Here is a 14,792-nt window from a genome sequence, read left to right as displayed (position 1 = left end):
TCTTCTCATATTTCTTGTATTTAAAAAAAATAACGAAATTTTCATAGATTGAAGATGACATCATTAAGTGATGGTATGAATTACATTACATTTGACCATTTAATTTTATAAGCAAGGTCAGGTCAAGGACATTATCTTTTTTTCTTGACCTAAAGAATAAAAATTTACTGTTGCTAATCATGCGATGCATACTTCTATTTCAAAAGATTAAATGTTTTTCTTTTTGCATAAAAAGATATAAACAGAAAGGGTCTATCAGAGGATACTACCAAATTGACATAAATAATTTAACTAAAATAGATATTGCCTAATCCGAATTTCCTCCATTTTTCTTAGATTTTTTTTCAGAATATATTAGTTATTTTCATATGCTTTGTATACTTAAACTGTTCTTATTATCATATGTGGTAAATTTGTCATATAAAGATACAAATTGATACAAAAGCAAAAAGTTTTGATCGTTTACTAAGAGAGAGAGAAAAAAAAAACAACACTTTTTACGGATTTTTTGCTCAAATCTGTACTAAGACTGGAAGCCTTTGAAAGTTAACAAAGTTGTAGCTTGTTTGGAAAATTATATTCATTTGATATATTTTAAAAATTCATTCCATTATTATTAATTTTACTTATATTTAAATCTTTGTAAGTCTTGGATTGTTTAAAAGTTTTAACAAAAATTCATTGTCCTATAGTAATTTTGAGAAGCAGAAAAGGAGATATTTTCATACGCCGCCGTTCCGCCAAAAATATAATCCCTGCTAGATTTCATACTCAGTTTACCATTTATATTTAAAGTTGTACAATTATGATGAGGAAAGAAAAATATTATCTTTTAAATCCCTTACATTAAAATATATAAGACATATAAGCAAATATACTTTGAATATTTCATCTATTCATAAACCAGAAAAGAATCCCTCCTTAAGACACAAACATCTAAATATCGTGTACGTTTAGATTATCTGATGAGAAAGAAATATTTGGCCCATGAACTCATATTTAACAATGAAGAAATTTTCAATTATTAAAGATGTGTCAATGAATATACCTGGTAATTATGAAAGCCCAAGCACCAACCTCTCAAAAGTTATGGTCAAGGTTAATATTTTCTAAAAGTGGGTCAAACTCCAAGATCAAGGTTAAAGGGTCAAAACTAATGGTAATCAGGGAGAGACCTTGACATAAGAAATATGCATGCAAAAAATCAAAGCCCTAGCACCAACTGTTCAAAAGTTATGGCGAAGGTTAAAGTTTTTCAAAAGTACGTCAAACTCCAAGGTCAGGTGAAAACGTAAAAATTATTGCTATCCAAATGAAGGTCTTTTCACAAGGAATATACCTGTGAAATTTGAAAGTCCTAGTGCTATTTGTTCAAAAGTTATGGCCAAGTATTTTCAAAGTGGGTCAAACTCTAAGGTCAAGGTCAAAAGGTCAAAAAATATTTACATCCATGGAAAGGTCTTATTACGATAAATACATATGAGAAATATGAAAGCCTTAACATCAACGAAAACTAGGGCCAAGGTTAAAGTTTTGCAAAAATGGGTCAAACTCCAAGGTCATGGTCAAGAGATCAAATATGATGGTACCCAAAGAAAGGTCTTGTCACAAGAAATACATATGTGAAATATGAAAGCCATACCTCCAACCAATAAAAAGTTATGGGCAAGGTTAAAAATTTTGCGGACAAACAGACAGCTAGACCGACGGACAGGGCAAAAACAACATACCCAGAATCTTCGATTACGGGGTCCTAAAATGACCAAAAGAACAGTGCTTTATATAGAAAATTATTTTGCTTTATTTTCATTAGCACAAGACATTGTTATTCTACCGGCCTTTAAAAATTTCTTAATTATAAAAGCAGCAAATGGTAAAGAAATTCATCGAAATGGCACTTAAACATGCAAAAAATATGCATATATTTATTTCACACCTACGTGTTCCTATCAAATTGAAAGCATGACAATTTCTTTAAGAAAGAAAAGGCAATGTTTGTTTCGTTTTAGATATTAAGTAACTTATTTTGTTCAGATTTTAATTGTAGAAAGGGTATCTCAGTTATATTGTTTTTTTATTTTTCGTTTCAGTTGATCGAAATTGAGAAAGTGGTAATGTGTAATTTAAGGAAGTTGACGCATTTTTCAACGAAAGAAGAGGCGTGTCTATGTTGTAATATGTGACTCTATATTTATATTGTCTCTGTATCACTGTATTATTGTCACAAATCTTTCCGAAGAAGCTGGATCAATGTGCTATTTTGGCAATGTTTCTTATTTAATCCAATGCTCCATCAGTGTCTGAATACTGGTAAAATTCTTATTTTAATGGGGTCAAACTTTCGTGTTTTGAAGAAAAAATATTGTTTCTAGGGGATTTGATTTCGTGGGTGAAGGATAGACTTTTTACCAATACCTCATGATTTTCCTATGAAATCATTGCTTACGGTTGGTTGAAGTCTGTCACGTAAAGAGGGTGTAAATCAATACACGGTCACTTGAAAATCAATACAGGGCCAAACGGAGTTATCATTCATTTGTAACAATTCAAGATATTTTTTTTATAAGTGACAATAGAAACGAGGTCTGCTGAGTGTCTGTTGACAACTCCAAAAGTTTACTTAAAATCGGTAACTAGCATAAATCATGTAACCCTAGTCTCTCTTTACTTAAATTCTTCAAAAGTTTCCCTACGTTACTATTGCACAAAACCCTCACAAAACAATATCACGTTGTACAACGTGACGTTATAATGTACATTGTACAGAAGAGATGTAACAAATATAGCCATAGATACCTGATTATGTCATTGGTGGGGTAAATTCGTCACATAGTTTTTTAGTGACCGGGTAAGGGATGATACATGGTTAGACATTTTATACGAGGTCAGGTATAAATTGACTAACCAGTTATCACCCCGTGCCCGGTCACTAAAAACTATGTGACTAATTCTTCTGTTGTTGTTTAGAATTTTAACATTTTGTTGGGAAAATGAATTCATTGGCATATTCATATGACGAAATCAACGAAAATTAACCCCCTCCCCCTCCCCCTTTCGACAGTTTGTGATAACACTGTAGGCTGTAGTACAGAATGTTGTTTATTTGACTTTAACCCTAAATTGGTTGAAACTCCCACTATTTAAACAAAAAAAAAATAATATTAACGGGCAATATTTTTTACATTAGAAAAAAAACATTTGTGTTCAGAGAGAGAAGATCAGGGTAAGGATAAGAAAAGGATGAAACGGAACCTTATCTGACAAAGGAAATTAAAAAAATTAAGTTGTCTGTAATTTTGCATTAATTTTGATTCTCAGCACATGACAAAAATATTCCTCGTTTCGATTTTTAAACTCTACAGTTCAAAATATACTTTATCTAGCTATGTTTCTCTTTAAATGTAATGTGCATTTAAAATTCATATTTTTATTTTTTAATAAATATTTACTTGTCTGCTAAGATAACGTCCAACATTTAAGAATTTGTAGAGTATAATTTAGGAATTTAAACAAAAATTATATACATATACATATACCTAGAAAGAAATGTTCTTTTTGTGCATTATCTGTTGTGAAGAGTTTAGATGTGTCTTCATTTTTATTTGGGAAGACAAAGGTAAAATAATTTATCAAATATCTGTTGTGAAGTTATTTTCTATTCTTTAAAAAGACAAATGGTGGTAAAAAGAAAAATGTTGTGAAACCTAAATTGTCTCGGTCTTATAAAAAAAATTCCTGAAATAAATTTGCAGCTTGCAAAATTAAAAGCAGAACTATGTTACATGTACTATTTATATGATATTGACTGTATTCTATGTTTTGCTATTTTCATTACTATAATAAAAGTTCATTTCAAAAAAGTAGTTTATTTTCTTACCCTTAATCAAATGCAATTATTTGTACAAGTTAAAAGGGGAAAGCAAAAATTACATCGTAATAAAAATTTCATGCCATGCAAAAGAGATAAATATTCTGAACGACACAGTTTCTCGCGTGAAAATGACAATATCACGTACGAGCGACTGAATACATATCTTGTGCATGTTGTGCGAACACGAAAATATCTCATGCGATGAACAAGACATTAAGCCTAACATATTTTAAATCAAAAGACAAATAATAACGAGAAAGGCAAAATCAAATGTTATTTCATAGCTATTGTTCCACAAAATGTTACACTATTACACGTCAGTCGGGGTATTGAATGATTAGCCAATAAATATAGTCTGCATCCCTTGTACAATGCTTTGGAGTTTCATCCCGTAAGCAGAATGCAAGGAATTAGACTGTTGAACAGTTACATTTACAAATGGAATGCCATTTTTTTTTTTTCATTTCAAAGGAATCGATACAAAATGCTATGCATGCCTTTTTCTTAGACTGAAAGTTCCCGTATTTTCAAGAGGGAGGGATAGGTTGAATAATAAGGTATTAAAGGCATGGATAGTTGTCCTCAAGAGTCTTCCTTGCAGATGGCATATTGATTATATTGGGTTTACCAAGCAACAGTTGCGCTTGGGAAAGAAAATGAGAACATGTTTCTTTGATACATTTGCGATAAAATTCTTTTCATGTACTTATTTACTTTTTGAACTGATCTTTGAATCTCTCCCCTCTAAAGAGTAGTCCATTAGTAAAATTCACCACGTTCTGCAGCAACAACTACAAAACAACCATCTATGAAGTGTTAATACAGATATTGAAACACAGTTCTATTCATTGATCTTTTGTAGAATACTTCCCTGTGTCGATATCGACCAACGATTGAATCACCAGACAAATAACTTGCTATGTTTCTGATGTTCACCATAATATAATAGCTCTTTTTCAAGTTTTTAAATGCTGCATTATTTGTTGGTTTTGGCAGAAAAAATTGCCTAAATCGGTTTTACAAATTGTTATTTTTTCGATATTACTCGATAATGAATTTTTTTTTACGGCTGTTCATTCATCAAGTTTATAAATTGTTCAACAAGTGATGACACATAATCCAGTTTGTTATGAATTTAAGTGACGCTGTACTGTATGTTGTTAATTAATTCCTGAATTTCACTTAAATTATCACGAGACAATAATCTGTTTGTAAAGTCAATGCCAGATGTAATTATGTCGTTGGCAGCGAAAGCAATAGCTGTTACAGTCCCTGAAACGTTCTACTTTCCCACTTGAACGGTGAGCGAACGCTGAACGAACGGTGAACGAACGCTGAACGAACGCAGAGCGAACGGTGAGTGAACGATGTGTGAACGCTGAACGCAACTTGGTGAACGATGTGTGAACGGTGAACGGTGAGCGAACGCAGAACGCGAACGGAGCGCAAACGCGAACGCAAAGTGAACGGTGAACGAACGGTGAACGCAAGATGAACGATATATTCGGAATGCCTCTGATCTTTTCCTTGCATTGAAGCTATTTTATTGTATTATAATGTCAGGTGCCAAAAAAAAAAAAAAAAAACCAAATAATATATAAGTAAACAAATAAATGAATGAATAAATAAGTCAATAAATAAATTCTCCAAAATTGTCCTAAGAAAGACGATGCATGCACATTAAGTTTTTAATCACACGATTTTTATCGCATTAAAACATTGCAATTGTTGCCGAACGCTGAAGTATAAAAGATATTGTTTTTAGTTGGAAAATAAAAATGTTTATTCTTAGTTGATAACAAATCAGAGAAAACTTATGATTTATAGAATGAATTAAAGCGGTTGTAACTTATATTCATATATATATCTCCGTGTCAAGGCGATTTCGTGTAAAGTAATGAAAAAAAATTAATTACATTTGTACGCTCGTATTTTAAATTTTTAATACAATAATATATTGTGTGTCATTTCTATTTTTCATTATGATTTATTGAGCAGACGTCTACATGCATCTCTAGATGGCCGTGATTATACTCGGACAAGATGATACAAAGATACATATTCATATTATTTGTAATAAATTCAATTTTCAGAACTTGATATTTAAGTAATATGGTGTTATAGTTTTTTATTAAACAGACAAATGAGAGAGAGAGAGAGAGAGAGAGAGAGAGAGTAATATTCAGTTTTAGCCGCCCCCCCCTCCTTTCAGGCTTCACCAAATGTTTGTACCTATATCAAACAAAAACTCTGAAATTTTTTTCTAAATATACCAGACAGTGAAAGTAACTTTTTTTTTTTTATCAACAAATCATATCCATTTGTTTGACAGTCATACTCGTTTTTATTGTCCTGCTTCAAGTTCACACGAAGTCCACGTGCTTGTCCTGTCAATCAAAATCATTCGACACTGTGCAGGTGTGAAAGTTTCGTCACATCGAAGACGAAGTGCGAGTATTTCCAACAAGTTATAACATTTATTTTTATCATTTCTAGATTTGATTCCAACATTTGAATAATAAATTAGTAAAATACATTGGGCATTAACACTTGAATGTGAAACATACTCTCTGCCAATTTCAAATACCACCGCCGACACGTGTACATTTTTGATCTACTATTGTTTTGTGACTTTTTTAGATGCATGTTTGTTTTGAGACTGAAATTTTTGTTCTAAAACAGACCGTAGCTTTTTTTTAAACGTTAATTAAAATATTCTGGAAATACGGTACTGACTAAGTCACCGATTTAGGGGGAAAGGGGGGGGGGGTATTAATCATATCGAATGGCAAACATATAAAGTTACGGTGAAGAAAGTTTTTTTTCTCTATAACTATAGACTTTACATATTACAGTAGAGAAATTCTGTAGTGCATTACATTTTAAATAAATATTTCCTTTAACCACACTATCAATTTAATTCGTTCTAAAGATAATAAATTGACAGGATATCCGCAGTACTATGTATAACTCTCAGAACTAGTTCTATTATATTTTCTGTAGTAATTGAAAAAAAAAAAGTATTAGAAATAAATATTTTCATAATTTTGCTGTGTAATTATTTGACTTGAATAATTATATCTCCATTAACGATTTGTCGTCTTTAACAAAACAACAAAATGTTGCAGTGCTTGAAGTATTTGCACATTGCCCTTAGTTAAATTTAATATTTCAGCATCGTTCTACATAGGTACAGAATGTGCTTGTAACAACATTTATTTTCCAGAGTAATTTAATAAATAACCTAACAGCTAAGTTACAATAATAAAAATATATACCGTAGATTTTTTTCCTCATGAAATAATGATTCTTCAAACACGATATGTTAGTTAATAAATATAAAAAAACCCTGTAACTCCTTAACTACAAAAAGATAAGTCCTTTCACTTCGGAGTTCCGAATGACAATGAAAACTGAACGATAGGTGAACGCTGAACGCAAGGTGAACGCAAAGTGAACGGAACGAAGAGCGAACGCTGAACGCTTTGTGAACGGTGAACGCGAGCGCACGGTGAACGGTGAACGCAAAACTGTGAACGGAGAGCGAACGGTGAACGCACGGTGAACGAACGGTGAACGCACGCTGAACGAACGGTGAACGAACGGTGAGCGAACGGAAAAATGGGAAAGTAGAACGTTTCAGGGACTGTATTGATAGTCCTGCAAGCTGAAGCAATGTCATAATGGAAACAAATAATTTTTTTAAATCTGTAAAATAGAAAAAAAACAAATTGGAAAAAACCTAAATTTTCCAAAGAATCTTTGGTTGCGCTATTCTACCTGTCGGTTCTTTGCTAACAAAAAATTAGATTTGAGAACTTAAGTAATATTCTTCAGGGAAGGAAGGATTTTGAGCTGAAAAAATACTTGTCATTCATTTTTTTTTATATTTTGTATATTTCTAATTAAGTATGTCCCACATATCTTAAAGCAGTTACATCATTAGGTTTCTTACCTTATTTTCGAGATATTGATTGACAAATACTATGCCCTATAGTATCTAAGTCTAGTTTTAATTCTCCATGTTTCCGGGCTCATTACTCTGTCCATAATGGGATCTTTTAAGCATATATAAAAATATGTAAGTAGATATGTATCTTTTAAAATATTTCAGAGTATGAATAGGGTTTAAAATTCGAAAAAGCAAGTTTCCTCTATCACACTGCATCTGGATAGGGAAAATTAAGTACTTTTTTTAGAGAACTTTAACAACAAAAAACGTAATTTACAACAAAATCGATCAGTCAACATTTTTAAATTTACGTTGATATGCAAGGCCTTTAAATTATTGATTAACTGTAAAAATGTCGAATAGTGAAGCTGATCTGAATACTGCACAGAACATCGTTAAAGGGGACATAAGCAGGACAAAAACGTGTCATGCTTACATTTCTCGAGTACGGGAAGAACCAACTATGACGTCACAAGTAATCTAAATAAGCGAAATAAGATACTTACATAAGATTTCTGTCATCAGCCATGCAAACATAATTTTTGAGTTCCCCGTTTCTCAAATATTTCATCATATACTGATTATGACATATTTTTGCATAATAATACAACCCCTGCATTCACCGAGTATGATCTTGCTGTACTAACAGATCGTTTGTGACGTTATCGACTTGTTGGACGTGCAGTTTAGGGAAACAGAGGAGTAGATCATTTTTTCATAATGTGCTAATGTTTACAAGAATGAAACACTTTTTAATATATATATATATATATATATATATATATATATATATATATATATATATATATATATATATATATATATATATATATATATATATATATATATATATATATATATATATATATATATAAAAGATGGTAATTAAAGTAAAAACAATTGTCAAAAATTTATACAAGAACTGATGCTTTACACGTTTTGTACTTATATAAACGGAGAAACAGAGTCATGTTACCATGTGTCCTTCATCCCCTTAATAATGGAAAACAGTCTTGCCTTGCTTTTCACCATATTTCAAGTTGAGGTCTACACTTTGTATTTTCTACAGATATTCCTAAACAGTTGCTTCCAAACTTTTAAGTAACAAAAAAAACCATATAGTGCCTAGACATTGAACATCTAAAACGAAATCCCATGAAGTTTGATTGTCCTTCACCTTCTTTCGACTAGAGTCCCGCTGGATACGTCATTATTGGTGATGTTAATATAGTTGAAAATGAAGACATAAAATCAATCATCGTAAAAGATCCTATTTAGAAGAAGCCCAAATTTTTTCTATTGGCGACGGAACATCATTTCTTTTATGAATTCTTTCAAAAATTTTACCTAACGATGGGTTAAATATGGTAAGGAAGACTTGAACACTTTGTCAGAATGGATCAAAAGTTTAAGAAATATATTTAAGAAACGTATTAGAATACATTAAAAGGCAAAATGCGAACCATCTATCCTTCACTTTTCACTAAATCGGAAGTGATAAAAAAGAGAGACTATATGAAAAATACATAATGATTCCAGCAGACAAAGCTGGTAATAATATCGTCTTTGTCTTTAAGGTTCTTTATTATTACTGTATTTTGGAAGACCTTGATTTTAATTCTACGTTTAGAAAGCCTACATGTACTCGCAGTTTCCTTCCAATGATGAAATTCTTCAAAATTGCATTTCTGTGTTTACTTATTTTAAAATTCCAGTCAACAAAGGTGAGTTCGATCTACCCTTCCTATATTTGATTCTCAAACTTCATAAGAATCCTTAGAAACAAAGATACATTGCCGAGTCCAGCAAATGCTCTACCAAGCCCCTATCTTTACTTTTGTATCAATATAATATCTGCTGTTAGGAAAAACTTCAGACGAACTGTGCTACAGCATTCTAAAAGTGGTGTAAATCAAATGTGGATCCTCAAAAACTCTAAAGAAATGTTAGAAGATTTAAAATCACCAAATTTTTAAAACATCTCTAACATCAAACCGTACGACTTCTCTACACTTTTTACAACCATTCCTCTAAAATTACACTAAAATTAGGCTTTTTGATATCATAGACAATTGGTTCTTCAATAAATATAAACTCGGAAATTTTAACATCTTGTGATTGGTCATCGTCATCAAGAACATTATTTCTTAAAAATCATTCTAAAATCATTCTAATTCTACACACAAGAACTCTGAGGATGATATAAAAAGATACTGAGTTCCTCACTTACAACATTTATGAAGACTTCAAAGACTAAGTCTTCCAAGAAACTGTTACAAAAAAAAACGGATGGGCACTATTTTTCTTCTAACTAAGCCAACCTGTTCTTATATTCATATGAAGCAGAATTTATTTTAAAAACTACATGACAATAACAAAACAGTTGCAGTGGCCTTCAACTCGACATTCATATATATCAACGACGTTTCATAAATTAACAATAGCTATTTCCATTCATATGTAGTCTCAATATATCTCAGTGAACTTGAAAGACACCACTGTTTGGAAATGTTTATGAAGAGATAAGATATTACTCCATGTTGTGTCGTTTGTATATTGAAACTGAGTAAGTCAATAACAAGTATTATGACCTCACAATTGTTGACGTTAACGACGTTACAACAAACGTAATTTGGCGCTTAATGTTATGAGTCCGCTGTGTGTAACTCATTACTACCACTGTGTCTGCCAGATCTGTTCATATTTGGATGTTTTACTGACTATTGACGACAAAGACAACTAACAACTAAATTGTATGACAAACGAGATGACTTTAGCTTTTCCACTGTCAAATTTCCTTATTGAAACTGATTGAAAAAGAATTAGATAGGTCAGTATGTACTGGTCCCAGTTGACAAATCAGGTAACAATATAGTCTTTGTTTGTAAGGCACTTTATTATAATTGTATTTTAGAGGAGCTGAGATTAAATTCTGCAAATATTATCTAATTTATACCCATAACTCCCTTTCTGAGGAGAAAATTTTTCAAAATCATATGTCGGTTTTAAATTTTATAAAAATTCAGAACAATTAGTGTATGTATTTATAATCTGAAGGATTTATTAAACCACAACAATTTAAGTTACATGTACTTAAGTGTACATTGTATTAAACTTTTGTTTAAGTCAATGACATTGTACAATTTCAGGTAATCCTTTAATGAAAGTGGGATAAGTAACTTGTTAACAGGAGGAAAAATGGAGGTATCTTTATTAAGTATCCGCAATTGCTTCCTAATTATTGAACGGCAACTTTGTTTTAAGCTTGGTGGTTCATCCATATTAATGCCATTTTCTGTCATTTCTGTCTTAGTATAACTACAGTCTAGATCATCGCTTGTGTAGTGATAACCGGCCGCAATAAATGTTTGCAGCATAATATGAAAACCTACACACTTCCTCCTAGAATCAAAAAGATTATGGTACGCAAATTGTTGTAATACGTCGCTGAGTTTATACTGATCAGGATCAATGCCGTGTTGAAGAAGAAGAACAGCCGTGTCACACGTAAAACACGGTCCCGGAATATGCAGTGTTGTAGGACTATTTGCCTCGTAGACTTTTCCTCTCCTGAAAACGACAATGAAATAAGTTTTTACAATTAGTAAGCCTTATCATACAGAAGTATCCTAGATTACACAGTATATACACTGTACTTTAGTCACCTTTAGATCTCAGATATTTGATACAAATGAACTCTTCAGGTTTGATTACAGTTGATTTACTTTTTTGCAGATCATCTTTTGTTTAACCACTGATAATAATATACTGAAAAAATAGCCCCAAAAATATAATATTTCTTTTTTAAAAAGTGGAGAATGGGGTATTGTTCCAAAAGTTTACTGAATATATTTTCATCTGAGGGAAAATGGGTCTCAACCCTGATGTCAGATCGTCATTAAGGTCTGACGTCACGTCGGTCGAATATCTGTTTTGTTTCTCGTCGTAATATACGACAAGCTAATCATAATTATCATTAACTTACGATTTCTTAACTGTTTTCAAATTGCCCAAATAAATAGAGACAACTTTTTTGACATTGCTAATGGCAGTTATTTCAAGTAGGGTTATATTGTAAACAAAATCCTCTAGTATCTTGCACAAATGCTTTGTAAGGTATCTAAATTTTTTGTTTGGAAGCTTGTTAAAGTAGCAATTCATCAATGACAAATTCTTGGGAAAAAATAATTTATAATTGAGGAACGTGTCGCCTGACCTTAAACTTAGAAAATTTGAATAAAAATATAAATATAAACTTTGCCTAGCCTAAACGATAATTTAACGCTAAATGACCCCATGATGAACTGTATTTTAGTGGACTCTCTATTCATCTGCTTTTTCTTACCCATAAAAGAAACAGTGTCCCCAGCGAGTTGTATTTAACTTCGCCCCAGCCATCAAATAAAGTTCAAGTATTCTTGTCATAGGCGATGATGGGCGATGAGAAGTTGCTGGCACATTTATTGAATATTTCGGTTGAACAATACTGTATAACTCTATCTCTGGCTTTTGTAGATTAATGAACTGCTTATAGCCTTTATATTTGTTCACATCCGCACCTAATAAAGAAACTTTATGTTCATTTGTAAACTTTTTTATCACAGATATAAGTAAGCACAGTTCTCTCAAGTATCGTGAAATAGATTGATACATTATTTATCAATTTTGTGTAGACATGATCAACTGCACTTATAATGACACCCCCAAAGAATTCATTCACAGGGTCACCCATATTCAAATAAACTTCTATTTTTATTCCCTCGTATCGATGATTCGGGGGTATATAGTTTTTGCCCTGTCCGTCCGTCTGTCTGTCTGTCTGCAAAAACTTTAACCTTGCCCATAACATTTGATAGGTTAGAGCTATGGCTTTCATATTTCACATGTGTATTCCTTGTGACAAGACCTTTCTATGATTACCACCATATTTGACCTTTTGACTTTAACCTTGAAGTTTGACCCAGTTTTGCAAAATTTAACCCAACTTTAACCTTTGCCATAACTTTTGAACAATTGGTGCTAGGGTTTTCATACTTCACATGTGTAATTCTTGTGACAAGACCTTCTTTTGGATATCAACAACTTCGACCCTTTGACCTTGACCTTGGAGTTTGACCTACTTTTGAAAAACTTTAACCTTGGCCATAACTTCTGAACAATTGGTGCTAGGGCTTTCATACTTTACATAGGTAATCCTTGTGAAAAGACCTTTCTTGACCTTGGAGTTTGCCTTCTTTTGGAAAACTTTAACCTTGGCCATAACTTTTGAACGGTTGGTGTTAGGGCTTTCATACTTCACGTATGTAGTCCTTGTGAGTAGACCTTTCTTTGGTAACCAACAACTTAAACCCTTTGACCTTGACCTTGGAGTTTGGCCTACTTTTGGAAAACTTTACCCTTTGTCATAAATTTTGAACGATTGGTGCTTCGGCTTTCATATTTCACCTGTGTATTTCTTGGGAGAAGGCCTTTCCTTGGGCTCCATTAATTTTGACCATTTGACCTTGACCTTGATGTTTGACATACTTTTGAAAAAACTTTATCCTTTTCCATATCTATTCAATGGTTGCTGCTAGGGCTTTCATATTTCACACATTTACTCCTCGAGACAAGACCTTACTTTGGGTACCAACATATTTGATTTGCATTTGAGAAAGTTTAACCTTTGCCATAAGTTGCCATACGGGGGCATCGGTGTTTCACAAACACATCTTGTATAAAATTGTTTTTTCAACACCAAATCGTTTGTAAAGCTTGTTTAAAAAGATCTCTGCAATGCAGTGTAAGGTAAGAGTGGAAATATCAACTTCCGGAGCACTTTAAACATAAAATGTTGAATAACTTTAATTTTATCTCAAACCTGTATCTAACAACAGCTGTACAATGTCTTCATCCCTTGCTGCTATAGCATAGTACAATGGTGGCACCGCCTCCATCTCCGGCATATGCTTATAACTCCTGACAGACAAATTAATGTCCGCCCCCGCATTGATTAGCTTCCTAGCTAGCTTTAAATCTCGAAACCTGTAGCGAACAGAACATCTATATCTTTTATTCGGAATACATCCGTACTTTTTTGGAATACAATGTACATCCGTATTTTTTTTTCGGAATACATTCGTATTTTATTCGGAATACATCCGTGTTAAATTTCTTTTCTTTAACTGTTAGATAAGCGGTGGTCCTTAAATACCAGAACAAGAGAAAGAATGAGGGACCCATTAATCAAACTATCTACTTAAGTAATACTAAATTCTATTCTGAAATGTCACTTAATCTTTGTTTTTAGGCACTCAATCTTTTTATTTCTTCATTAAACGAAGGTTCCAATGTGGTCTTATGATATTTATTTGTCTATCGCTCAAATTAAATACTTTTTTAAGATTTAGGAAACATTTCTTTTAGTTTTGTAGACAAAAGTAAGGGAGCACACATGCGTTAACAAAAAATCTTTGAAAAGTCTTTTTGTTTCCTTGACATTATTTTTAAAAGTATTTTTTATTATATATTTATATACAGGCTTCTCGACTTGACAATAATACTAGAATATTCATTCAACGACATTGTAATCACAAAAACTCCGAGGTTTCATGAATGTAAAGCATCATGAGGCTTAAATCCTTATAGAAGTTTAGAAGAAAATTATTTAGGAAACTAATTTTCCTTAATAAATGGAGAGACAAACTAAACAATCTTCACAGTAGACGAAAATAATGTTTTCGATGAAACTTACATGCAGGAAATAACAATAGGCGTATATTCTATGTATTCTTTCATTCCGGAGTCCTCTTTATATCCATACATACCACGTATTTTCACTTCAACTTGAAGCTTTATAGGTTCATTAACAGAATTAGATTTCACCGTAAAATGAAAAAAAAATGGAATGAGCTATTTTGATTCCCCCTTTCTTTTAGAGGAATAAATTAAATAGATGACTTTTTGCAGATTATAATGTTTCTGGTCACA

General features: G+C 32.1%; 2 protein-coding genes across 2 annotated transcripts in view; both read right to left on the bottom strand.

Moving 5' to 3' along the window:
* LOC133202675 (putative serine protease F56F10.1) overlaps positions 1 to 14,792 on the bottom strand; it is a 328,774-nt gene that overhangs the window by 256,623 nt on the left and 57,359 nt on the right. The gene's annotated exons all lie outside the window — the stretch shown is intronic.
* On the bottom strand, positions 10,907 to 14,681 carry LOC133202575 (uncharacterized). Its single transcript, XM_061338412.1, has 4 exons — positions 14,557 to 14,681; positions 13,684 to 13,847; positions 12,169 to 12,382; positions 10,907 to 11,393 (listed from the first exon to the last, which is right to left on the bottom strand). Exons 1-4 carry the CDS (start codon positions 14,625 to 14,627, stop codon positions 10,907 to 10,909), a joined length of 936 nt encoding a protein of 311 aa, XP_061194396.1. The 5' UTR covers positions 14,628 to 14,681.

This window comes from Saccostrea echinata, unplaced genomic scaffold (genome assembly GCF_033153115.1).
Source record: "Saccostrea echinata isolate AGI-Se365-2 ecotype Australia unplaced genomic scaffold, CSIRO_AGI_Sech_v1 ptg000047l, whole genome shotgun sequence".
In the NCBI taxonomy this organism is placed as follows: domain Eukaryota; kingdom Metazoa; phylum Mollusca; class Bivalvia; order Ostreida; family Ostreidae; genus Saccostrea; species Saccostrea echinata.
Note: the sequence above shows the minus strand (reverse complement) of the source record. Positions and strands in the feature narration are given on the sequence as shown.